The sequence below is a fragment of the Leptonotus elevatus genome, chromosome 19 (assembly GCF_054856555.1).
Source record: "Leptonotus elevatus isolate MCC_2025b chromosome 19, RoL_Lele_1.0, whole genome shotgun sequence".
In the NCBI taxonomy this organism is placed as follows: domain Eukaryota; kingdom Metazoa; phylum Chordata; class Actinopteri; order Syngnathiformes; family Syngnathidae; genus Leptonotus; species Leptonotus elevatus.
This window is the reverse complement of record NC_141257.1, coordinates 10,271,726-10,296,991: the sequence shown is the minus strand read 5'-3', so window position 1 is coordinate 10,296,991 and position 25,266 is coordinate 10,271,726. Positions and strand designations below refer to the sequence as shown.

Genomic DNA, 25,266 nt, shown 5'->3' with positions numbered 1-25,266 from the left:
TTTACTACAAATAAATAAATACATTAAACATTAATGTACAAAATTGTTTGTGTAAGTAGGTCAGTGCTTAACATAGTACTGTGCCTGATTTATACAGTAGATGTTTTATACAACTGGTCCGTTCGACATGATTTAAATACTCAAAAAGTTAACTACAAACTCATAAACCTAGTAGTCCAGTGGGGTTTTTTTTCGTGCCCTGGAGATTTGGTCGTCGGTCCGTGGCAGGAAGGAAGTTGGGGTGGGGGGCGTGTGCGAGGGGGCTCCGAGACAGTTCATTCAGTATTTTCCCCGGTTAGCCTTGAGCAATTACCGGGCATATTTACAAGATTCCTTTCCTCTAACACTGGGATCATGGCTGTGATGAAGATACAAGACCAGGTACTGTCACGTTATTGCTATTTTGAAATTAACGACACGCCTTGTGTGGTACTTTTCTAAGAAGTTCAGACCTCCTAGCTTGGTTTTTATGCAGGCTGGCTCCTGCGGCGAATAATAATCTAACGTGAATCAACTCGCTGCGCAATGTGGTTATTATTATATTTACTGAAAAACGCAGACATGAAACAAACAGATGTACATCTGTGGGAGTGCACGAGAGCTAGCTTGGAGAGCTAGCGGCTAACGGTAAACAAATCAGTGAACAACAAAGGAGGATATCTACGCCAGGCTGCCTGTTGCATTGCGACACTTCAAACTCAGTGAAAATTTAAATTCACTTCAATTTATTTAAAATACGCCATTCAGTCTGCTGAGTCTTTTTTTTTTTTGTATCGATGGCTCCTTTGTCAGTGAAAACTGCTGGAATAGCACCCGGCTAACTTCTTAATGCTAGTTTGTTAGCCTCCTTTTAAACAGTTTTACGACCAAAAAAGGCTCAAAGTAACGAATTGCAAACGTAAATAAATTACCCATGAGTATCATGTTTTACTACTTATATTTTACAAATATAGCATTTTATTAAGAACACATTTGTATGTAGTCATTAAATCAATTTCAACTAATTGATTGACATTGGATAATTTCCTGTAGCACACTGGTTGGGAATCGCATGGCTAGATTTTATACGATTATCTAGTAACTATGAAGTACAAATACTTAGTCACGTAATTAAGTAGATTTTTTATGATAATTTTTTACACCCTACATTTCAAAACAGATATCTCTACTGTCAAAACTCAAAATTAGCTTGATACACTTTTTAACCTCCTATAGATGACCACATCATTTTCAAAAAGCCGTAAATAAGGAGAAATAAAGTCAAACTTGGTCAAGAACTTAATATATATATAAAAAAATAAAATAAAATAAAGCAATATCCCCCCTTTAGTGTACAAGTTATTTTTTTAACAGTTATTGTCTATAATTGTCAATACAAATGCATTTATAAATTTTGTACATTCCAATTAACGTTTAAGTTTACTTTTAACAGTCTTTTACACAAGGTTTCATACAGACTGTTGGTACTTTTGCTACTACTACGAGACAATTATAATGATCTCCAGCTTCGTTCTGGAATTAGACACTACTCACAACATCATAGCAGCTGTTGTCAACGGATCAGAGACAACTGTGTCACACAAGTGTTGTATTTTTTTTTTTTACCCCCTTGAAGTTCAATCCAGTGTGTTGATTAATTATTAGTTAATGGGCCATATTGTGTCCAGAATAGTAGTCAGTAGTCACCTGCCTACATTTATAAGTAGGTTGAAATGAATGAACAGTTGTTTTAGATATAACTGCATTATTTGTACTGTATTTATGATTATTGGAAATCAATATCTAGTGACAGCTTGTAACAATTGAACACAATTTTAGTTGATTAGATTCATACATCAGATTTTTAAAAAAACGTGTCCATGTTTGATGCTTCCTCCGGCTGGTATGTGGTCAAGAGGCGGATGAGTGGGTGACTAATTTCCCCATCTTTACTCCGCATTGTTCTCTGTGGCGTTTACTGACTGAAAATCGGACAAAGAGCTGGAAATAGACATTGGAAGGACGGGAACTGACTTAGGGGTGAATGTCACTGTCACAATGGGTTTGTGTTTGTCCTCTAGAGGGCGACATGTACTTTTGTTCCCTTGAGATCATAGCCTGAGGAGATTAAAGCGAAAGAAAGAATAAAGAACAGACACAAAAAAAACAGAATACTGTATTCTGTACAACTCGGCTAGCGAGGTGTGCAATCTTGTTTATGTTCGTACACAATTGTATTTACTCACAGGCTTGTTCATTCTGCGGTGAAAATCTGTGGACTCTGTTAAGAGTAGTGCTTCTCAAATTCTGGTCACAACAATCGCCAAGCGGTCCTTGAGTAACTTAGTATTTAATAGTATTGAATTTTTTGCAACACTTTTAAAAATCAAACGTACAAAATTTCAAGTAACTTGTTCGAATTATCTATCCATTTTAAATAGCGCTTGTCCTTTTTAGGGCAGCTGACGCTATAAATAGTCATTTACACACTTTTAGACAGTCTTCAATTAACCAAACCTGCATGTATTTAAACCTATGTACCACAACAGCACAGTACGATTGCCAACACAAGATATTGTTGTTAGCTAAATTAACGTAGAAGGTATCACCCCTGAAAGTGGTCACACAGGCCACTTTGTTGACTCTCATGTCACTCACCAGCCCCATGCACATTTTGTTGATTTAATAATGCTAAATCATTTTTTTTTTCATTCCTCTATGTGGTAATCATTAGAGGAATTCGTTTTTAAAAAATATAGCTGCAATCTTAGTCAGATGCATGTTCGTCTGTCTTCCTCGTTGCGCAATATGCTTGCCTTTGAGGATTCCCAGCAAGGATCATATTACCCACAGTGCATGTTGGCACGGAGTCAGAGCAGAGGTCATTGTATGCTGTTAGCCAAACGTTTTCTCAGAACTCCCGCGTTGTGCTCATATGTAACCATTTTGCCATCACCAGCTCTTTATTTTTCGCGTGTTTATTAGTGCCAGAGGGCGAGTCCATTCCACTCATAATTTTGGGACTACTGTGTTTGTCTCATCTGCGCTCCCTCTCGGAGTTAATGGGCTTGTGCGGCTTGGCAGGGTTGCTCCTTTCAGAATGTGTGTTGAATACGAGGCAGAGTGGCGCACGCAGACAACAACACGCACAGACTGGTCTTGTTAGCTGCCCTCGCAGTCTCTCACAGAGCCTGTTTGTTCCTCTTTCATAATGAGGAGACTTTGGAAGCAACGCATCTGATCATTCGCCCAAAGGGGATGCTCGGACATTACAGACAGACGTTTTGATCTGGGATTCATTAACGCTGCTTTGCAGATTTTATGTACTTCAATGTGACACCCGGAACTTATAATGATGAAGCAAAATCTATTTGGATGACACCTTTTCATGTGTTTACATAAGTCAACTGGGTTTCTTTCCTTTCCTTTTCTTTCTTGATTGTAGAGCTCTAGATAACCGATCACAATTACCCCCCCTCCCCCCCCCCCCTTGCCAGTCCCACTCAGTGCCTCTCTCACCCCCTTGGTCTCCTCTCCGGAAAGAGCTGGCTTCAGCAGTCTGGCTGAAAGGCGCATTGCATCCCCGCACATGCACCGGCGCTCTTTTGTGAGGCAGCAGCAGCAGCGAGGACCCGCACCTTTGTGCCGGCCGCTAGGCAGCGCCGTCATTCTGCCGCATGCTGCCTGCCGACACCATTACGCAGAGGAATTCCCTGCTGTGTCCGCTGCTTCTGTTTACAGCGACTGGAAGCGAGGAGGAGGGGAGGCGCGCTGCACAGCTCTTGGATTTCACATCAAGATGTGCACCGGTTGTTTCCAAGGAAGTGGTTATGTCTATGGGGATTGCTGATGACCCCCGTGCTCCCCAGTGGGCACACACGTAAGAGGGAACGTTGTGTTTTATGTGAGAGAGGGACCGCTTCATTCGTCTGCTGCTTCCTGATGCGGTCAGAGCGGGCTAGTCGTGTTTGTATCGTGGTGCTGGAGGAGGAGGAGGAGGAGGAGGATGAGCCCTCCTTTTCACCCCCACCTCCTCAGCCCAAATCGACCCCAGACCGCAGATCACATCATGCGCCGAGAAGGGCTTCTGCCCTGGAGGACAAGGTGAGGTGGTCTCATCGTTTTGCTTGCCTTACTTACTGCACTGAATTTGTGAATGGAAGGGTTCGTTGAGATTTCCAGTCCAGTCAAGTGTCACACCTGACTCCCAAGTTAAAACGTGACATTAGTTATGTAAGTAGAAAAAAAATACAGTGGGCACTTCCGCACATGCTAATTTTAGCAGCAGTTTAATGAATGCTGGTTTGTAGAGATTATCACTAAAGCCAAAGCCATTGTAGTTTCTAAACCCAGCCTTGAAGCATTGCTATGCAGCTGGAATGCACTTTCAAGTATGTACTTTTCATTAGAGTACTGACAGGATGTACCCCCACGCTAGCTTTGTTCCACTTGTCATCTGTGGGACGAGCATGCGACAATCATCAACAAGCCTCACTTATTTTTAGATGGGACAGAGTGAGAGTTGAATTGGGAAAAAAAAGTCCATTTAAGAAGCCATCCAGCATTTTCAGTCAAATCACAGCACATAAAACACTACTTAAAGTACACTGTGTATTATTATCGAGGAAGCCAACTCAAAAATATTCTTTACAGTATGTTCCATGCCGACCCACTAGTGTAAACAACACGGCATTAGTGTGTTTTCCCCCCATGTCGGAGAGCGGCCATTTTGCCACTTGCTGTCGACTGAAAATGACATCACAGTTATTTAGGCCTCATGTAACGACCAATCTTTTCTGAGTTGGGTCATGTGACAGTCGCGAGCTGAGCCGTGATTGGTCGTTACCTGAGCAACTGTGATGTCATTCTCGGTCGACGGCAAGTGGCAAAATGGCCGCCCCATGAGATGAATAAAAACGAGTGGGTTTTGCTGCTTAATTCATATTACAAATACCGTGTTTAGACTAGTGGGGTATAGAAAATTATTGGCATTTAATGCCTTTATTCAAGCAGTAGTTTACTGAAAAGACGGTGTCTGATGATGGGCTAAGTTTTTGTTTTTTTTGTAGATATAGTGATGTCCACAAATATTGTGACAAAGACACAATTCTCATCTTTTTGGCCAGAGTGATAATACAGAGGGTTCACCACAAGATTTAAACAAAACAAAAAAACAGGATGGCTAGCTAGTTTGTGAAACAACATCCTATGGATAGATGAGACAAAGATCAACCTCTACTAGATTTATGAGAAGAGTATGGAAAAGGAATATTTTCTGCTTGTATTTAGCCAAATGCTTGGGAACTCATTAAACGGCACTTCACAGTGCAGATGGACAATGACCCGAAGCAAGTAAGAATAGTTTCCTTGGGGATAGATTTGACGTTTTGCATTTCAATTGGACACTTTTTTTCATTAATCAGTGCTACGTGTCAATGAGTATGCAATCATTTTGATTCTTCTCTTGGCACATATTCTCTTGACTTTTGCACTTTTCTCCATTTGAGGACATTTGTATCACATGGTCACAGCGCACAGCGTCACCCTGTCAGTTTACGGGAGAGGGTTTGCTTCCTACATTGTGCTACTCTGGCATGTGCAACCATTGTTGGCCTACCACCTGGAATTGTTTTGTGTGGTACTTGCACACAGAAAACCGTAATGACGATAATAACGGCTTGGAAATAACAATGTTGTTCTTGTTGTAGCCATCCTTGCTCAGAGCCATCTTCAATGTGGATCCAGATGAAGTCCGCTCCCTCATATTCAAGAAAGAGGATGTCAATATTCAGGTAGGTCTGATCTTGGTCTTTCAGGATATATTAGCCACCTAATTCAGCTCTTGGCTTTGTTTTCTCTGCGATGGTCAATATTGCTGGGGTCATCACACTGGCTCTTCCTGGAGTCAGCAACACTGGCCCCCACCTAGTGCAGTCACATGACACTTGTTTATAGCCCCACTCTGATGATTGCCCTCTGCTGCACTCAAATACAGAAGCATGGGATGCTGCAGTGATGGAGGGGAGCAATGGCTAAGTGAATTGAGAATGTTTACAGTGTTGTTTGTGGGCCGGAGTTCATTTTAGGCGCTATAGCAGAGAAAAATGAAGTCCACCTGCAGAGTCTAGCTTTTTCAAACACTGATAAACTGCACTGCATCATATTGTCTTTATAATATATTGTTTTGCTACCATATAAACAAAATAGCCAAAATAATATTAATATCAATAATAATACATGTTTTCCTGTGTGTGGTTTGCGTCACAGGATACTGAAAAGCGGACACCGCTACATGCTGCAGCCTACCTGGGTGACACTGAGATCATTGAACTGCTCATCCTCTCAGGTAAACTAAACGTCTCATTGCCGGTATTTCAAAGCAAGCGGGTTCCAGGGTTAAACCATTAAATGGATTTGGCTAAAAAATTAAGGCATTAAAAAGCATTGAATACGAGGTCTAGAAGCATAAAGTCTGGAGTGACAGTCCACGAGTTTCTTCATGTTCCAATTACCAATTGTTTTGAATTTCTAAGGAAAAGTGTACTGTTCCTGTCACCAACGTCCAACATGAAACACTAATGCCACCTAGTGGCAGAAAATTAACACAACACATCTGACTCAGTGTTTCACACTTCTTTTAACTGTTTAGTATACTTATAACTATGAATTATGTACTATAAAATTACTATATCAATCGACTATAATATATAATATATCGATTAGTATTTGGTAACCATATTGTCTAATTATCAAATATGAAAAACTAGGAAAGAATATTTTACTTATTTATTTATTTTTATTATTTAGAACAAATATAATGTGCAATTAATTTGCGATTAATCACAAATTAACTATGGAAATCATGCAATTATGATTTAAAATGGACTAACAGACCTAATATATAAACAGTATATGCATTTATGTATGTATGTGTATATATGATAAATTAGTTTTAAGTTGCATTAAAAGCGGCATTATAAGCATTAAATCCGATTTGCTGATAATCTGCAGAAACCTTGTTCAGTCAAAATCATCTATTACTGTAAAAAAAAAAAAAGTCATGAGGATCTGTCAGTTGGCCTTTGAGAGATTCAGCTATTATGCTGAGATGATCCATGAAAATGTGATTAAGTCACTTAATGTAATATTTAACAAATCTCTTCTGCGGAATGTCCTGTTTTTCATCTTTTATGGTCACATGCTCCACTGCTATGTCTACTCACTGCCTTGTGACATGATGCCACAGTGTCCAATAGCAACTGGTGACGCTGTTAGTGATTTCGAAATCACCCGAGAGGGGATCTCTCTGCCCCATCTCGGCTGTCTGTAAATCAGCTGCACACGTCGGAACTTGATGTCACCACCGGCGCAACACTAGAGCGGGATATGTGCGTGCACACGTGCCTACATGTGTTCCTTAATATTGGGAAGAGCAAGTAACAGGTGCAGTTTCAGGGCTATTTTAACCCGCCGAAGTCACGTCAACGAGGATCAAGGGAGTTTGAAATCCTCCAGGCACCATTGGCTTATGTTGGTCATTGAAGCAAACCGGTCCGTGTGTCAGTTTTTTTTTAACATTGAAGTAATTTTAGATTTAAAAGGGAAGGCAGGTGATTTAAAAAAAAAAATTCTACATAATATATTCTATATTCCGCCACTAGTCTAAAGGCGGCATTCTGATTAATATTGTGAAAAATCCACCGGTTATTATTTATTATTTATTTTGACACTTGCTGTCTACTTAAAATGACATCACAGTTAAAGACTATCACGGCTCACCTGTTTGTTTGCTGGGTTTGATCATGTGACATTCGCAAGATTAGTGGGGTTCATATTTTATTGATATTGTTTATTATATATTTTTGACTTGACTTCCGCTTTAACTCATTTGCTGCCATAAATTATTTTATTTTATTTTTATTATTTAATATTAAAAATTAGGGGCAAGAGGCGATAATTTTTTTTTTACTGTAATTAATTGCATAACTTCACTAGTTAACTCACGATTAATCCCAAATTTTACATCTTTTCTAAATGTACAATAGAAAACTTATAGGTTTTCATACTCTTGTTAACAAAAGTGGGAGAAAAATGTTAAACTAATAGAAATAGTCAAAATGAACTTCTGACGTTCATAGCCGTTAATGGCAGTGAATCAATAAAAATAAAAAAATAAAATATTATTACAAAATTTGGGTCGTCAGGAGTTTAAAGTTTTTAATCGTAATTAATCACATGACTTCACTAGTAAACTCGCGATTAATCACAAATTTCATATCTGTTCTAAATGTACAATAAAAAAAATCTAGGTTTTCATACTATTGTTAACAAAAGTGGGAAAAATGTTTAACTACTAGAAATAGTTAAATTAAATTTTGACGTCTATAGCCGTCAAAGGCAGTGAATGAGTTAATGAAGTTGGTTTAATTAGTCTCTTATTTTCTTCCAAGGAGCCAGAGTTAATGCCAAAGATAACAAATGGTTGACCCCCCTTCACCGTGCTGTGGCTTCATGCAGTGAGGTAACACACTTTAAGTTGGACTCTACCGAAGCCACGTGTCGTTTCCGTCTCTGCTTAATCAACACCCGCCTCTCTCAAACCTTCCTCAATGATCGCCGTCTGTGCAGAATGCAGTGGCCGTGCTGCTGAAGCACAGCGCCGACGTCAACGCCCGGGACAAAAACTGGCAGACGCCGCTCCACGTGGCGGCGAGCAACAAGGCCGTGCGCTGCGCCGAGGCGTTAGTCCCGCTGCTTAGCAATGTCAACGTGTCTGACCGGGCGGGACGCACCGCTCTGCACCACGCTGCCTTCAGCGGACACACGGAGGTTGGCTTCTCATACAGTATGCAGGCCTTCCATATGTGGCACAGTAGTGGATATTTGTTTACTTTTTGGTTGCAGATGGTCAAGTTGCTGCTGTCCAGAGGAGCTAATATCAATGCATTTGACAAGAAGGATAGGAGGGCAATCCACTGGGCTGCCTACATGGGTAAGATTACGCCACGGTTTCTTGCTGATAACAATACATCTTGTTGAGGTTCTGCGTTCATTAATGCTCCTGTATCTCAATTTTGTGCGCCAATCGGAAACACTAACCCATCCTAGCATGGTAGTGAAGTCATTCACTCATTCACTGCCATTGACGGCTATAAACGTCAAAAATCCATTTGAACTATTCATATTAGTTTAGCATTTTTTCTACTTTTGTTAACAATAGTATGAAAACCTAGAATTTATTTTATCGTACATTTAGAACAGATTTAAAATTTGTGATGAATCGTGAGTTAACTAGTGAAGTCATGCAATTAATTAAAATAAAAAAAAATAAAAAATGTAATCGCCTTTTGCCTTTAATTTTTAATAATCTTTTTTTTAATGAATTTATGCCAGTAAATGAGTTGATTACACATGACATGTTTGTATGGGAAAAAAACAGTAAAATATGAAACGATAACAAAAAAAAAAAATCCTGTTACTCAGCACGAGTCCTGTAAAATTAGTCCACTAAAATCTGATAAATAAAATCTATTATTAAGTTGTTTATTTAATAATCTAATACAAAAATGGTAGATTTATAGTAAATGTTTCAATAAAAATATTTGTAAAGTAAGCAATTTTACATATATAGTAGCAGAATGTTTTATTGATTTTAATAAATATTACGTAATGTTAATGTGCGCTCATGTGTCATTTTGATTTATTCTAATTAAATTATAGTTATGAATTACAACGTAAACAAAAATGATTAATTTAATTTATTATTCATTTATCTAATAAAAATGTTAGATTTTTAGTAAATGTTTGAATAAAAATATTTGTAAAATAGCAATTTTAACATATATAGTAGGAGGATGTTTTATTGATTTTAATAAACATCACGTAACATTAATGTGCGCTCATTTGTAATTTGTATTTATTCAAATTAAATCCTAGTTATGAATTACAATTACAAAGTAAACAAAAGTGATTAATTTCATTTATTAAAAATATAGTAATATAAAAATAGTATACAGTATGTAATTTATAATTGAGTAATTTATTGTTTAAAAATGAAGAAATTTAGCAAACATATTTGAACTTTTTTTTTTAACCGCATATAAAGTTGACCTGGCCCATCTCTCAGTTTTAAAAATCAAATGTGGCCCCTTTACACAAAAGTCCACCCACCCTTGCTCTCTTCTTTTGTACACACTGTGTGTGAATATTCCAAAAACATCCACCTAGACTGTGTACAATAATCTCATTATGTCTTATTCCCCTTTTGTCGCAGGTCACCTGGAGGTCGTTAAGTTACTGGTGAGCAGTGGAGCTGAGGTGGACTGTAAGGACAAGAAGGCCTACACCCCGCTGCATGCAGCTGCCTCCAGCGGGATGAGTAGTACTGTCCACTACCTGCTGGGCCTGGGGGTCCAGGTCAGCACTGGAAGTTGTTCCCACCTAGCAGTGACGTTGAAAAGATATTCAAACGTGTTTGTTTTCTTAGGTGAATGTGGTGAATGCCTACGGCAACACTCCACTCCATTTGGCGTGTTATAACGGGCAGGATGTGGTTGTCAGTGAGCTCATCAAGGCGGGGGCTTGTGTCAACCAGGTTTGTGTTTGTGGGCATCTGTGTTCAAAATGAAACCCGCTAAATATGACTTAAATTTGGGGATTTGTTATTTTCCTCTAGGTCAATGAGAGGGGGTTCTCTGCCCTCCATTTTGCCTCCTCCTCACGCCAAGGGGCACTCTGCCAAGAGCTACTGTTGGCCCATGGAGCGCACATCAACATGCGGGTGGGAATTGTTATTACAGGATCTTATCGTGCACACCGTACTAATATAAACCTATTTGAGAGGACAGTACATTCCCATGGAGCTTGTATCTCCAAACTCGTATGGTTAAATAGGTTAGATATTAATTTCTCAGTAGCGACAGCAAAGACACACATGAGTAGTACTGATGGAAACTGATACGAGGACACATGGTGCCTCAAGATCCACGACCATATGCAGAATGGTGGGTGGGGGGCGAGCTGCACCCCAAGGCTGCTGGCAACTAAGCGTGGGTGATATTTACAGATTTCCATTTCAATTGTTAGTAGCACAGGGTCGCTCTCCTGAAAAAAAAAAGTAGAACATTAATATTATTTTTCAGATAAAATATTCTTGAAATGAATTGATTTAATAAAAAATCCAAAAAATGTCAGTCCAAATTTTGAAGTTGTCGGAAATGAGAGAGACAAAAGTAGATGAAAAAAAAAAGAACATGTCCAAAGAGGGACCATAAAATGCCCAAAGTGGAAGAGAAAAAGCAGAAAAATACTATAAAATATCCACTAAATTGCCAAAAATATCAGAAAATTAATAGCAAAAAGACAAAAAAAAACAGCCAAGAGAGGCAGAAGATTACCATATGTCCATAAAATTGCCAGCAATGTCAGACATTTGACAGAAAGGCAGAAAAGTGTAAAAATGTATGAAAAATGATGTATGAAAAATTACCAAAACAAAATGTCAGAAAATTGATAGCAAAAAGGGCACCATTTTTCTCTCCAAATATAGCCATGTAAAAGGTATGAAAAATTACCAAAACAAAAAGGCAGAAAAAATATACAATACAAATAAAATAGGCATAAAATGTCAAAAAAGGAAGAAGAGAGGCAGAAAATTATCATATGTCCATAAAATTGCCAACAATGTCAGAAATGTAACAGAAAGGCAGAAAAGTCAAAAAAAAATCTAAAAAATTACCAAAACAGAAGACGATGGTTACAAGAAAATTTTCTGTTATGTTGTAACTCTAATTATCTTTTGGGCCCTCGGTACATTAAACATGGTTATTTATTTGACCTAAAATGGCTCTTTTGACAGAAGAAGAAAAGTAGTCAAATCCGAGCCAGTTGCGCTAAACCTCTACATGTCCCGCAACACTGACGATACTATACTGAGATGTCATATTTCTGTCCACAAATGCTGTCCTCCATCTGTGCAGAGTAAGGACGGAAAGACTCCCCTCCACATGGCAGCTACCCATGGCAGGTTCTCCTGCTCTCAGGCCCTCATTCAAAATGGTAAGCGGGGAGCCCAATGATAAGTTGTGTGTTGTAATGCGAGCGGCGCATCTCATGTTTATGCGTGCATAGGAGCCGAGATTGATTGCGTGGACAGGGACAGAAGCGCCGCCCTTCACATCGCCGCACGCTACGGCCACGAGCTCATCATCACGGCGCTCGTCAAACACAGAGCCTGCCTCGCCAAGTCGGTCATTGAAAACTTGACCTAAATACAAATTAAGGATTGACATTTTGATCGATTAAAAAGAAACAATGCGCCAGGTGTCTTTACTTCATCTATGTCTCGTGACAACTTGTGGTTTCTTTTGATCACGCCAGGAGAGGTATTCACGGGATGTTCCCGCTGCACCTGGCAGCTCTCACCGGCTTCCCCGATTGCTGCAGGAAGCTTCTGTCCTCAGGTGCATTAATGACGCCCCCCCCAACCAAATCACCTGGCTGACAGTACATTGATTGCGTTTACGCCTTTTGTCTCAGGATTTGACATTGACACTCCCGATGATTACGGAAGGACATGTCTACATGCTGCTGCAGCTGGAGGGTGAGTCCTTATTCCATTCATCTTGTTAGTATCTTATTGAATACGTTTGTAACTGTTCAGGAACTTGGAGTGCCTGAATCTGCTGCTTAACATCGGAGCAGACTTTAACAAAAAGGACAACTACGGAAGGTAAGCAATGGCCGCAATAGTGCCCACAAAGACCAAATCTCGCTCAGAATATAAATGATCCCTCTCGCCCTCGAAGGAGCCCACTTCATTATGCATCAGCCAACTGTAATTACCACTGCGTGTTTGCCCTGGTGGGCTCCGGGGCAAGCGTCAATGAGCTGGACCAGAGAGGCTGCGGCCCGCTGCATTACGCCGCTGCCGCCGACACGGACGGGAAGTACGTCATCTCATTAAAACCGAACACATCTTGGCCGCCGGATCGCTCGGTAAACAGTCTTGTGTTTGTGATTTTTTTTTTTTGTCGTAGATGTGTGGAGTTCCTTTTGAGGAACAATGCTGAGCCAGGAGTAAGAGACCAACAGGGGTACAGTGCAGTCCACTATGCCTCAGCCTATGGCCGCACTCTCTCTCTGGAGCTGGTGTGTACCTCCGTCGTAGCGTAGATAGAAAGTTATTATGAGTTTCCCAAACATAATAAACACCCGCTGTCTGTGTTTTCATTTAGATGGCAAGTGAAACGCCTCTTGACGTGGTAAGAATATTTGATCAAGTACTTGAGGTCATGTGAATGGGCTTCTTAGTGAAAGTAGTGCCTCCTGTTGGACAGATGAGGCATTGCTCAAAGTGGTGTTAACTAAAAATCGATACCGCAACAAAATGCAAGTACAAGTGCTGTTGAATAAAATCTAATCAAGACTCAGCTATGTAGTTGTGGTTTTTAAATGACTGTAAATGTCAATTTAATCAGGCTTGTGCTTGTGGCGTAGCATTGGAATGCAATCCTAGAGCTGATGTGAATTATGTTCCGTTATACCATCTGTCTTTTTCAGCTAATGGAGTCATCAGGAACAGAATTCAGTGACTCAGAGTGCCACGGGCACATCAGTCCGCTCCATTTAGCGGTGAGTTCAAGGATTTTTTTGGTTAAATTTATTTATTTATCCTCAACTAAGGCTTGATCGACTAATATTAACTTTTAGAATTTTCATTAAAAACATCAGGTGATTTTTGATGGTTGTTTTCTTTTCTTTTTTAAAACACAATTAATTTGAACATAAGGCCCAAAAAGCCTAATTGTTTTTTTTTTTAATCCTCAATTAAGGCTTGACCGACTGATATTAACTTTTAAAATCGGCATTTAAACAATTGTTAGATGATTTTTGATGATTGTTTTCAGTTTTTTTTAAATACACAATTCAAAAAGCCTAATTTCATTCTTTAAAAAAAAAGCAGTTAGTTAAAGGATTTTTTTTATTTTTTATTCTCATCTAAGACCAACTAATGTAAACTTTTAAAATATCATAAAAAAATCAGATGAATTCTGCAGATTTTTTAAACACAATTCATTCGAACATAAGGCCAAAAAAAAGCCAAATTTCCTTCCAAAAATAAAGCGTTGCGTTCAAGGATTTAATTTTTTTTATCCTCTATAACTTTGAAAATTGGCATTTAAAAAATCTGATGATTTTTGCTGATTATTTTTTAAATTTTTGTACACAATTAATTCGAGGCCCAAAAAAGCCTAATTTCCTTCACACACAAAAAAAGTGGTGAGGTCAATGTTTTTTGGGGTGTTTTCTTTATCCTCAACTAAGGCTTGACCAACTAATTATAATATTAACTTTTAAAATCGGCATTAAAAAAATCATTTGAACATAAGGCCAAAAAAAGCCTAATTTAATTTAATCCTAAATTAATCAAATGTTACAAAATTATTCTTAAACAGTGAAACGGTCTGCCTAAAATGTATATCTTTATTGCACTGTTGGTTATGTGACCAAAAAAGAAGTTATCATATTCATTAAATATTCTTCCTCAACATAATCTTCCTTACACACCAAAGTACAAAAAAGTGCATATGCATTGTTCAGGCTTATCACGGACACTGCGGAGCCTTAGAAATCCTCTTGTCCTCCATGCCGGACGTGGACGTCCGTAACCCGCAAGGCCGCACCCCTCTCAGCCTGGCCTGTTCCAGAGGCCACCAGGAGTGTGTCTCGCTTCTGCTACATCGCGGCGCCTCACCCATGGCCTGTGATTACTCCCACAAAATGACGGCTCTGCATGCTGCAGGTAGAAACAAATAAGTCGGCTTCTTATCGGGAGTGGGCTTAAGTGAATCTTTTGTCACTTTTTGTGTGTCACAGTTACAAACGGCCACTCGTCGTGCCTGCGTCTCCTCATGAGCAACAATGACCAGCACATCAATTTGGATGCGCTAGATGTCAACAAGCAGTGAGTTACGGAAGGCTGACTTGATTTATGCAAATGAATAGACACGTTATGTTTGTGTACGAAGGACCCCGTTGATGTTGGCTGTGCTGAACGGACACACAGAATGTGTGTATTCACTGCTGAGTCAAGGAGCCAGCGTCCAGGTTCAAGACTGCTGGGGCAGGACGGCCCTCCACCGAGGGGTGAGATGAATCGTGTTGGTCGATCATAACAGAATGCGCCGCAGCTGTTGTATGACGATGGATCACCAAGGCGCTCATTTGAACTGCGTGATGTCCACTCAGGCGGTGACAGGCCAGGATGAGTGCGTGGAGGCTCTCCTTCAGCGAGGGGCGGGCGCGTGTGTGAAGGACGTTCGCGGCCTCTCCCCTCTTCACTTGGCGTCCGCCTGCGGCCGTGTGAGCGTCCTCGGCGCTATGCTGCAGGCGCCCGGCACCTCAAATGCTCTCTCGGAGCTCACCGACAATAAAGGCTACACGCCGCTACATTGGGCCTGCTACAGCGGTACTCAAGCTAAATGTGAAAGTAGTGAAATCACAGTTTTACTGAGTGGTTTTTTTTCCTTTCTTCTTTTCATTCAGGATGTGATGCCTGCGTGGAGTTGCTGTTGGAGCAGGAAGTCTTCCGGAAGATAAAAGGCAACACATTCAGCCCATTGCACTGTGCAGTGTAAGCAAATACTTTCCATTTGGGTGCATGAATGTCTGATGCAGTCACAGGTGCGAGTGACCGTGTGTGTTTCAGTATGAACGACAACGAAGGTGTGGCTGAGATGTTAATCGATTCCCTCGGTGCAAACATCATCGACCTAACTGACTCCAAGGGCAGGTGAGAGGCGCAAAGTGATGACATCGTCGGCATTTTGAAGGACATTTAGATTGACTGATGCTGGTTAATGTTCAATTTTGTAATAATATAATATATTAAAATAGATGCTTGTCTGCCTCTCTTTTGTGGGATTCCTCAAGGTTCAATCTTAGGTCCTATCCTTTTTGCATTCAACATGCTTCTGTTGAAATCTCTATAACAAAAAAAAATTGCTTATTTACGACACTAATGTTGATTAAAATGGTTGGACATGCCAGCAACCAACACCAAAAAGCATTTAATACTCGCTTAAAAGTAAATGACTGGTTACATCAAACGATTTTTCAAAGGTTCGCAGACGGAATTGTCTGAGCATGTTCAAAATGTCTTGAACATCTTACAAATCCTGATGAAAACCCAAAATTAGCTATTAAAAAAAAAAACTTTACCGGCTTTCACATTTGTAAAAAGAAGGCAAATTGGTAATTCATGCATGAGAACGGGTTCTGACACCTGCAGGTCCCCGCTTCACGCCGCCGCTTTCGCCGACCGCGTGGAATGCATCTCCCTGCTGCTCAGCCACGGAGCTCAAGCCAACATTGCGGACGCGCGCGCACGTAGGACGCCGCTGATGATGGCGGCGCTCAACGGGCAAACCAACGCCGTGGGTTAGTTACCGGCACGACGTTCACCTCTGCGAGCCGCGTTACGTAACTCCTCCTACTTGCGTTGATGTGTTGCAGAGGTGTTGGTGAGCAGCAGCAAAGCAGACTTCACTCTGCAGGACGCCGACAGGAACACAGCCTTACATTTGGCTTGTAGTAAGGTAACGCATTTTGTGTCCCATCATGTCATTTTTGGTCAAATGTTTTATTTACTTTCACGCCATTTTGTCTTAGGGTCACGAGACGTGCGCCTTGTTGATCCTGGAGAAAATCCGAGATAAAAATCTCATCAACTGCACCAACGCCTCTCTGCGCACGTACGTCGCCGTGTTAGCTCGCACGCTCTTCCTCGCTCTCCGCTCATTTTGATCCTCCTCCTCCTCCTCCGCAGGCCGCTTCACGTTGCAGCCAAAAACGGTTTAACAGTTGTAGTCCAAGAACTTCTGGGAAAAGGAGCAAGCGTGCAAGCTGTGGACGAGAATGGTGAGCGCTCACGTTTGACACAAACATCTCCTCCGTGCTCACGCCCTCTCGCGACTTCAGGTTACACGCCCGCTCTGGCGTGCGCCCCCACGCGGGACGTGGCCGACTGCCTGGCGCTCATCCTCAACTCCATGATGCCCGCCTCGCCTATGGTCACCATAGCGACCCTGCCCGCGTTTCCTCTGCCTCACACGGTCATCAACCATCACCCCGTGTCCAATCACGTCGCGAAGGGCGTGGCCTTTGATGCCCTTCCTCCGCTGAGGCCGGACCGCGCGTCGTACTGCAGACCCGAGCGCCCGCTCTCCTGCGTCACTACCGACGAAGAAATGAACGACTCGGATTCAGAGACCTACTGAGGACTGATACGGCGCCCTCTAGTGTCACTCAGGAGCCTTAACAGATCACTGACACTTAGAAAACACAAAAACGGAGGGGAATCAAAGTAGATGTATGTCTTTTTCCGTAAACCTTTAACTATGAAATAATACAATCCTTAATTCTTCTCACAGATGCAGTCCACTACATCTCTCCTAGCCAGTGGCGTGCATTTGGTACCTGGTCTGTCCTTGGGGCCTTACCTGACCTAATTTCGTCACTATCGCATTGCAAGTAGACAACTGGTCAATATTATACAAAAGTTTTAGAGGACTAAGGAACAAGGGACCAGCTGGATGACAAGAACCACTAGAGTTTCCTATTGAATCCTGGATGAATTTGAATTGAGAGGAACCAGAATGCTTGGAAAAGGAAGTTTGTTAATGAAGTTTGAGTGAGTAAATGCATGTGTCCGTAATGATGACAGTAAATATTGCCTTTTCAGGAATAAGCACCTTTCCTGCAGGGGATGAAAACTATTTGGTGCAAAGTTTGTAAAGAGGAAGAAAAAAAATAAAGATATTTGTTTTTATTCACTAACTCCACTTACTTGTATCAGTCAAGTGCACGTTTAATGTTTTGTCTCCTGACTTCGTTATCCAGGTGATAGACACGTCCGTACAAGCACGCGGTGATTAGCCCGCCTGCCGCGTTGGAGTGTTTCATGGTCACCCTTCCATCTGCGCTTTTCTCCACACGTTCCGGCTGTTCCAGGACGTAACGGCTCACCAGAACAGACGGGTACACGTATTTGGTCCCAAACTGGCCCTCCAGAACAAAGTCCAATTTAGTCTCCGCCTCTTCCACTTCCTGTCCGCAGGAGCTAGCCTCGGATCCCGCACAACGGACCACCGCGCACACCTGTAAGTACATGTTTGGTGTTAGTCATCTTCAGATATATGAGAGTGTCTTACACTAGATATTTCTTCTTAACAGGCTGGATTTGTGTAAGAGCATTTCACTTGCTTCAATCATTGTTTTCATTTTAAAAAACAACATTTTATTACTGGTTATGAATAAGATAAGCTTAAAATAATTATTAATTATACAGGACAGTTGAAGTTGGTATAAAATACATTAGTTTTAAAATAGAGTTTATTATTATGATTATTTTTAGGCTAGTACAGGGGTCCCCGACCTGCGGCTCTCTGAAGCCAGATGTGGCTCTTTAGTCCCGCTGGATCTCTTATAAAAATAAAAATAAAGTAGAAATTATTAAATATTTTTTCACATATTTATTTGTATTTTTTTAGATAAAATATTTAAATGAATTGATAATAAATAACAATCATCAATAATAAATAAATATATTAATATTATATAAATAAAGTAAATACAAAAAAACAGTCCAAATTTAAGTTGTCAGAAAAAAACCAAGGTAAAAGAAAAAGTTACAAATAAATAACTAAAAATGTCCAAAAAGTGAACGTAAAATGCCCTAAAGGGATGAGGAAAAGCAGAAAAAAGTACTATAAAATGTTTGCCAAAAATGTCAGAAAATTTATAGCAAAAAAGGCAGAAAAAAATGTCCAGAAGAGGCAGAAAATTACCTTATGTCAATAAAATTGCTACAATGTCAGAAATTTGACAGAAATGCAGAAATGTTTGAAAAATGACATAAGAATTATTTTATTTTTTTAAATAATCCAAAAACGGAAGATCAAGTTTAGAACAAAATGAATTTCAAAGTATTGGATAATGCATATTTTTCTGTCTGCTAATTAAATCTCGGGCCCTTTTAGGTATATTAGACTAACAGTAACACAGTTTTGTTTATTATGATGTTCAAATGTTTTGCGGTCCAGACACATTTTTGGCTCTTTTGACAGAAAAGGTTATTGACCCCTGGGCTAGTAGCTACATTAAACGTATTAGAAATAGTGCCATGTTAGATTTCAAATTCAAATTGCCTATAGATGCTACGTGATGGTACCACATGAAGCTCCTCAATTCGCGACAACATAGTTCTTTGGTGCCAAAGCACTACTTTTATATTTGTGCTTTGGCCTGAGTGTAAAATCAGTCGATAATTTTACTTCACTCTATATAGTCCTCATTTATATTCTTGTTTTTTGTAATCCCAGTTTTTTGCAATGTACCTGCACAGCATAACGCCCGTTGACAGTGTGAGTTCCAGCAAAAGCTCCCAACGCGTAGAGCTCATCACTTTGTCGAGAACGTTGGAACTGTAGACGGCAACAAAAAGCGCCGTCGCACACCTTCATGTCGCCTTCTGTGCTGTTAAGGAGGGCGAATTTAAACGGATCATGCATCATGGTGGAGGTGAATGTGAAGGAGGGGGGCAGAGAGGCAGGACAATCGTCATGGTGACAGTATCCCGAATCTGCGGCGACTCCGCCATATTCCACGGCCGCGCCCATCACGGGGATCCTGGCCACCACAAGGCGACCCTCCTCGGGGTCTCCGCTCTGCGCGTGGTGGTAGGTGGCTGCAAAAGGAGTGTAGATGCCACTTCCTGTCATGATGAGTCGGTCGCTGCGAATGTTGGCGGCGAGAAGCGTGACGTGAGCGCCCAGGCTGAACGCCTGCTGGAACTGGATGGTGTCCAGAAGGGGCAGCTGGTTCATCCAGGCCGTGGGGAAGATCAGCTGACGCACACCCTGGAAGATCATATCGAAGGACCAAAATGTACAAACAACATTCTATGTTTTGTCATATTCGAGGGTACATTTAAACAACTCGCACATAATTCAGTCTCTCCAATTAAGTGTCTTCTCACCCTCTTCAGCAGAGTGACTTTGGGCTCATAGAAGAGGATGTCAAAGCAGGTGATGAGGCCAAACCGCCCAGCGAAGGGGGTCTCAAAAGTGATGATCTCAAGCCGCGGCGGTGTGTCGAACGCTTCCTCAAAATAAAGATTCTGCTTATGGTAGCGTGCCACCAACAGTCCGTCGGACCTGCGCGAGGACAGTTTGTAGCCTCCCAACCACGCACAGTTCGGAAAAGGATTGTAGATGCTTTGCACCTGAAAACCACGTTGGTGTTGAACTGCCAACGTCCATCTGCGGGACAGGAAGGCGTAGGGTGTGTTTTCAGAGGGCACGGCTGCAGGTCAGCCATGTTGGCCACCACGTAAAGGTTGTGGCGGCGAGCCATGCAGCTCAACTGCTGCTGAATCTGTAAGCACATGTTAAAGCGAATGTCATTCAGACATGCATTGAATGAAAAAACAACAGTTTTGCACCTCTGTATTATGAAATCTTCCTGGTTCCGTGCACGGGTTCCACGTCTCCTCTTGGGGGTCAGGAATGGTCTCTAGGTAGGCAGAAATTGACGAACGGCTGAAGTTGAAACCTTGAAGTCCATCTTCTGGAAAGACGATGATCTGGGCGCCCTGATGCAGACAGGTTAGTATAGTATAGTATCCATCATCATGCTCATGACTGCACTAAAACTACCCGAACACATTATGCACTGGGTTGTATATTGTACGTAACAGTATATAGATAAGTAACTTCAGTCCTAGTTAAAGTTTAGCTTTTAACCATATGCATAGAAAACCACAGGAATTTAAACTTCACATACAATGTTTGTTTGTTTTTTTACATAAATACTTCAGTATAAAGAGCAATATTTTTGCCACCTCTGCTTGCTAGCGTTAATATAGGCTTGTGTATGTGGTGTGCAACACAAAATATACATAGGAGGGAAATAAATTGCCCATTGAGGAACTATAATCTACGGAAGCGTATTGCATTCACTTGGGGAAAAAAAAACTCCTGTTTTTCTGACTATTTTTTTGGGGAAGCTTTGTTGTTGTTGTTGTTGTTTTTTGTATTTTTATTTTATTGTCTGTTTTACTGAATATTTTTTTGACAGAAAAAAATATTCAGAAAAACAGAAAAAAACATTCCGAAAATCAGAGCTGGTGTTCTGTTTTTCGGAGTATTTATTTATTTACTTTTTACCTCTTAACTCCAAGCGACTTGTTGCAGAGTCGCTAATAGCAGAAGCGGACACTTTCCCGCATACCTCCATATGCAATAAGATGGTTATGTTTACTTATTGGCTCCCAATAAAGGAATGAATGTGTATACTGTATTGTGGTTTGTTCTCTAATCTCTGAACAACTTTTTTTTTTACTGAAAAATAACTATTTTATAAAACGGAAGAAAATACTCCAAAAAAAGTGAAAAAAATAATTCAGAAAAAAATATTAACGGGAAAAAAATATTCACTAAAACAGGAAAAAAACAAAGCTCCCCCAAAAAAAGTAGTCAGAAAAACTTTTTTTTCAAGTGAATGCAATACGCTTCCGTAATAATCAATATATAGTAATAAATAAAAATATTTCATATAAAAAGCAGTACTTGCTGGGCAGCCAGAGCGGCTTGCTCCTCGTATATAACCAGGTTCTTGTGCACGTGTTGAAGGGCATCCAGACGAGAAAGGGGGATATGGGGGTCCAGGTTCAGAATCACACGATGTTCGTAGACAGCAGCGACGTATGTGGAGTCAGAAGTAACCTCGGTTTGACCGAAGCCCCACGAGAACGCCAACGCGACCAAAAGAGCAACATCCAGCAACATGCTCACAGTTTGCTCATTAAATTCACACAGAAAACGAGAGGAACGGCCGAGAGGTCAGAAGTCCTCTCGGATATTGAAGGTTAATGTTTGAAGTTGTGCGTGTGAAGAATCCGTGGTGCCATTTCACCTTTTAGTGTAAACAAAAACCTTTAATTTGAAAAGGACGCAGAGGAAATACTTCTAATGTAACCCGAAAGTACATTTTACATTATATAATTGTCAATACTCATAAGTTTACTTTTCTTCCCCCCTCACAGATAATGTGGGGAAAATAATTGTTCATATATATTTTTTGAAATCACCGACTTTGATTAGTAATGCATATAATTGAAGAAGAATTTTGCTAACATATCACCACTTCCTGAAGCAGAATCTACTTCCGGGTTACTGGACAAACCTCGAGGTTCCGTTGCTCAAATAAAAAAAATAGTAATGGGATAGAGGCCACGGACCTATGTAAGGATTTGAAATTCCCGGTCCCAGTAAGGGAACTTCAATTTGAAATTATAAATATTATTTACCCGACGAAAGAACTTTTGAAGGAGAAATTTAAGACGAATGTGGGAAATTGTGTTTTTTGTGAAACTAAAGGAAGATTTGGATCATATTCTCTTAAGCGAGTAAGGAAAAAAAAAAAAAAAAAGGCTTCATTTTCAACATTGGACTTATTCTAAAGGGAAACAGATTGGTAATTTTACCATCACTGACATTATTTGTATTATTTATTTTTTTAATAAAATTTTTGATTTTTGCATAAGTGTGTAGTTGACCGAAGCATTCCAGAGAGTTGAGACGCCCTTATCGGCGGGAGCGCGCGGTTGGGGGTGTGAGTGTTGGCTATCAGTGACCGGAAACGACGCTAATGTGTGAAACCCGGAAGTCGGAAGTCCGTGGCATCTACTTCATTGTCAACAGTGAACCAAACATGCTTCTTAGACGATTCTAGTGGAGTATATATTTCGTACGTGTTCTACGTTCCGTGCATTCTTTAAGCAGCTGTCACCTGCATTTGACGTTTCCTCGAGTACTTAGACATTCGTTTTTAGCACACTACCGCAGCAAAGATGGCGACACCCGTGACACCGACGCCGACAGAAGAAAACGTCCCAATGTCGAAGTCCAAGACGATTTTGAAGAATTGCTGGAGCTGCAGAGTCATCTGCGGCAGCGGCCTGATCTTGTCCGGTGCTTACGTGTTCAACGCCGCCCGCAAAGTGATGAGTCTCGGCGAACCGACCACACTGGGGAAGGTCGTCCAGCTAACGTTTGCTGCAAGTGAGTCGGACGCGATGGGATTGACATTAAAATGCGTTTAAAACTGACATAATTTTTCTAATGGGCAGGTTTGGCTGCGTGGGGAGTGGTGGTCATCAGTGACCCTGTGGGGAAAGCGCAAAGGGAGGCGTGAATTGAGGAAACTTGGACACGGACTGCGAAGATTGTGAAGGACACACTTCGAAACTTACTATTACCATCAACATAACTGTGAAAGGTTTGGTACCTGGTCCTTCATTGGGGATTCATCTACCTTTTGACAAATAAAAAAAAAACAGCACTCAAATATGATACAGCTAATGATTACAAATCAAATTCGTCAGAGTCCCATAGCTGATTTAAAATTGCGTCGGCTTGTGTTACTGATTCTGAAGGCTCGAGGCAGATTATATTGACATGGAGACGATCATCCACATACAATATTGGAAGCAAGCAATGCAGCTTGAAATGTGTATACTGTGGGGAATAATAAAAAAGAGAAAACATTTTTTTTGCTTTATTTGGTGGTGACCTCTATGCGTTTGCTGGGAAAATGGAAATACGTATTTTGTTTTTCAGACCTTTTATTGTACCCACCAAAGGCATGTTTAACGGCACGTTGCGCAATAGCGCCGCCAGATGGCCTGTCATGATAACTGCTTTGACTTACTGTAATTGCTTATCACGTCACAAAAATGACAGTGAGTCACATGAACTGAGAAATAGACAATGGTATCATTTGTGCCTAAAATAAAAAATACATCTTCATTATTTTGCAGTCATTGTTCATTTTATAATTTGTTTGATTAGCAGACCGGTGAAAAAATTTTTTTCCCATGTGTGTAGTTTTGAGAAGTGCAGTCCAAGACCTTTTGTTTCTGTGATTGACTTTGAAAAGCAACAGTTTCCGCGGTAAGACCTGCCAGCCATCATGACAGGCCACCAGGAGGCGCTAGTTTGCAAAGCAGATTGGCGTTTGATCAAGCATGCGCCTTGGGAATTAGTTCAACAAGTGCCCTGGGAATGTTAAGTATAAAGCAGATGACAATGGTCACTGGCTGACTGCTGTGTTAAAAGTTGATGACGTGTACATAATTGTAACAAATTTATAAGATGACCAAAATCTTTGACAAGAGGTTTGTTTGAACATGTTCACCTTTTCAGCATGCAAACACCTTGCTAGCACGCTAGCTAAAATGTTTGCTCAAACGTGGTCAATTCACGCCAACCACGTGCTAAAATGACACCCAACACATTTATTTGACATGTTTGGAAATAAATGCTCGCGGTAAGTAAAGTACTTATTTGTTAACTTTGTTATTAAACGCCAACGGTACTTGGAAACGGAAGATCTTAAGTAACACGAAGTACTTGTCCCCTTTCCAGAATCTGGAGAAAAACACCGTTTGGCAGAAGGTAAGTTGCCACCTTTATACATTAACAACTTCTGCGAAAATCAACTCTTAACTTTCTTTCAAATTGTCCACAGGCTTGCACCTTGAAGCGAATGGATTCCCCTTGAAATCAAGTTGCTTACCTCCCCTATCTTTTTTTTCCCATGACTTTGGAATACTATTTTTTTTCTCTACACCCTCTAACATTTCAATGACGAAAAAGTTGCATTTAATTGAAGAAAAAAATTAAAAGGAGGAAAAGTTGGAACATGACAACAAAATGAAATTGTATTAAATATTTAGGGCAAATTTTTTTTGGGAGTAAACAAAATAATTTGACAAGAGCAATGTTTATTTTCCACAGACAATTGTTAATTTTATCATTCAAGAGAAAGAAATCTAAGGATTAGAAGTAGTTTTCATTTGAGAGAAAACGTAAAAAAAATATATATTTGTTTTATTCTAGAAAAAGTTAGAGAAAAATGCATGGACATTTATTTGCATTTTTCCCAGAAAAAAATGTTTATTTATCCCAAAACGTAGCGATTGAAATATAATTTTCATTTTATGTTTATTTTTCCAGAAGAACTGACAAATCGTGAGTTTATCCGAGAAAAATAATGTTTGAAAATGCAGTGTAATGCATTCAAGAACAAAAAAAAGTAATCCTGTCGTTGATGCCCATTGAAATGCATGTTTTTGTTTTTACCCAAAAATTAAATCCCAAAACACCAATAAACCCTCAATATGTTCTCCACAAAAAATGGGCGCATTTAGAGAATACAAATCCA

General features: G+C 40.4%; 3 protein-coding genes across 5 annotated transcripts; 2 read left to right on the top strand and 1 right to left on the bottom strand.

Annotated features, from left to right (window-relative positions):
- Nucleotides 1–219: 219 nt before the first annotated feature.
- On the top strand, nucleotides 220–17,817 carry LOC147157877 (serine/threonine-protein phosphatase 6 regulatory ankyrin repeat subunit A-like). 2 transcript variants are annotated; one of them, XM_086063432.1, is made up of 29 exons: nucleotides 220–381; nucleotides 5,688–5,771; nucleotides 6,247–6,325; nucleotides 8,430–8,500; nucleotides 8,608–8,808; nucleotides 8,884–8,971; nucleotides 10,253–10,395; nucleotides 10,466–10,573; nucleotides 10,655–10,759; nucleotides 11,958–12,036; nucleotides 12,109–12,223; nucleotides 12,358–12,440; nucleotides 12,517–12,580; nucleotides 12,641–12,709; nucleotides 12,786–12,926; nucleotides 13,017–13,128; nucleotides 13,215–13,241; nucleotides 13,540–13,611; nucleotides 14,581–14,782; nucleotides 14,857–14,944; nucleotides 15,009–15,126; nucleotides 15,229–15,448; nucleotides 15,526–15,613; nucleotides 15,689–15,772; nucleotides 16,271–16,419; nucleotides 16,495–16,577; nucleotides 16,651–16,733; nucleotides 16,808–16,899; nucleotides 16,960–17,817. In XM_086063432.1, exons 1-29 carry the CDS (start codon nucleotides 355–357, stop codon nucleotides 17,256–17,258), a joined length of 3,174 nt encoding a protein of 1,057 aa, XP_085919558.1. In that variant the 5' UTR covers nucleotides 220–354; the 3' UTR covers nucleotides 17,259–17,817. The 2 variants fall into 2 exon arrangements, with proteins under 2 accessions (XP_085919558.1, XP_085919559.1); XM_086063433.1 differs by lacking the exon at nucleotides 220–381 and adding an exon at nucleotides 3,897–4,083.
- On the bottom strand, nucleotides 10,459–25,266 carry btd (biotinidase). 2 transcript variants are annotated; one of them, XM_086063438.1, is made up of 7 exons: nucleotides 21,609–25,266; nucleotides 20,483–20,632; nucleotides 20,264–20,415; nucleotides 20,018–20,195; nucleotides 19,377–19,898; nucleotides 17,828–18,138; nucleotides 10,459–11,082 (listed from the first exon to the last, which is right to left on the bottom strand). In XM_086063438.1, exons 1-6 carry the CDS (start codon nucleotides 21,825–21,827, stop codon nucleotides 17,833–17,835), a joined length of 1,527 nt encoding a protein of 508 aa, XP_085919564.1. In that variant the 5' UTR covers nucleotides 21,828–25,266; the 3' UTR covers nucleotides 10,459–11,082; nucleotides 17,828–17,832. The 2 variants fall into 2 exon arrangements, with proteins under 2 accessions (XP_085919564.1, XP_085919563.1); XM_086063437.1 differs by lacking the exon at nucleotides 10,459–11,082 and adding an exon at nucleotides 14,450–14,776.
- Nucleotides 22,467–23,852, top strand: LOC147157876 (distal membrane-arm assembly complex protein 1-like). The gene is made up of 2 exons (XM_086063439.1): nucleotides 22,467–23,102; nucleotides 23,171–23,852. Exons 1-2 carry the CDS (start codon nucleotides 22,892–22,894, stop codon nucleotides 23,233–23,235), a joined length of 276 nt encoding a protein of 91 aa, XP_085919565.1. The 5' UTR covers nucleotides 22,467–22,891; the 3' UTR covers nucleotides 23,236–23,852.

Coding starts and splice junctions, on each gene's coding strand:
- LOC147157877 (XM_086063433.1), top strand. CDS start 3,922: ATGCGGTCAGAGCGGGCTAGTCGTGTTTGTATCGTGGTGCTGGAGGAG. Junction 12,927..13,016: donor GCCGCCGACACGGACGGGAA/GTACGTCATCTC, acceptor TTTTTGTCGTAG/ATGTGTGGAGTTCCTTTTGA. Junction 16,420..16,494: donor CGGGCAAACCAACGCCGTGG/GTTAGTTACCGG, acceptor GATGTGTTGCAG/AGGTGTTGGTGAGCAGCAGC.
- btd (XM_086063438.1), bottom strand. CDS start 21,827: ATGTTGCTGGATGTTGCTCTTTTGGTCGCGTTGGCGTTCTCGTGGGGC. Junction 20,633..21,608: donor CCGCTCTGGCTGCCCAGCAA/GTACTGCTTTTT, acceptor TGTCTGCATCAG/GGCGCCCAGATCATCGTCTT. Junction 19,899..20,017: donor AAGTCACTCTGCTGAAGAGG/GTGAGAAGACAC, acceptor ATGATCTTCCAG/GGTGTGCGTCAGCTGATCTT.
- LOC147157876 (XM_086063439.1), top strand. CDS start 22,892: ATGGCGACACCCGTGACACCGACGCCGACAGAAGAAAACGTCCCAATG. Junction 23,103..23,170: donor CCAGCTAACGTTTGCTGCAA/GTGAGTCGGACG, acceptor TCTAATGGGCAG/GTTTGGCTGCGTGGGGAGTG.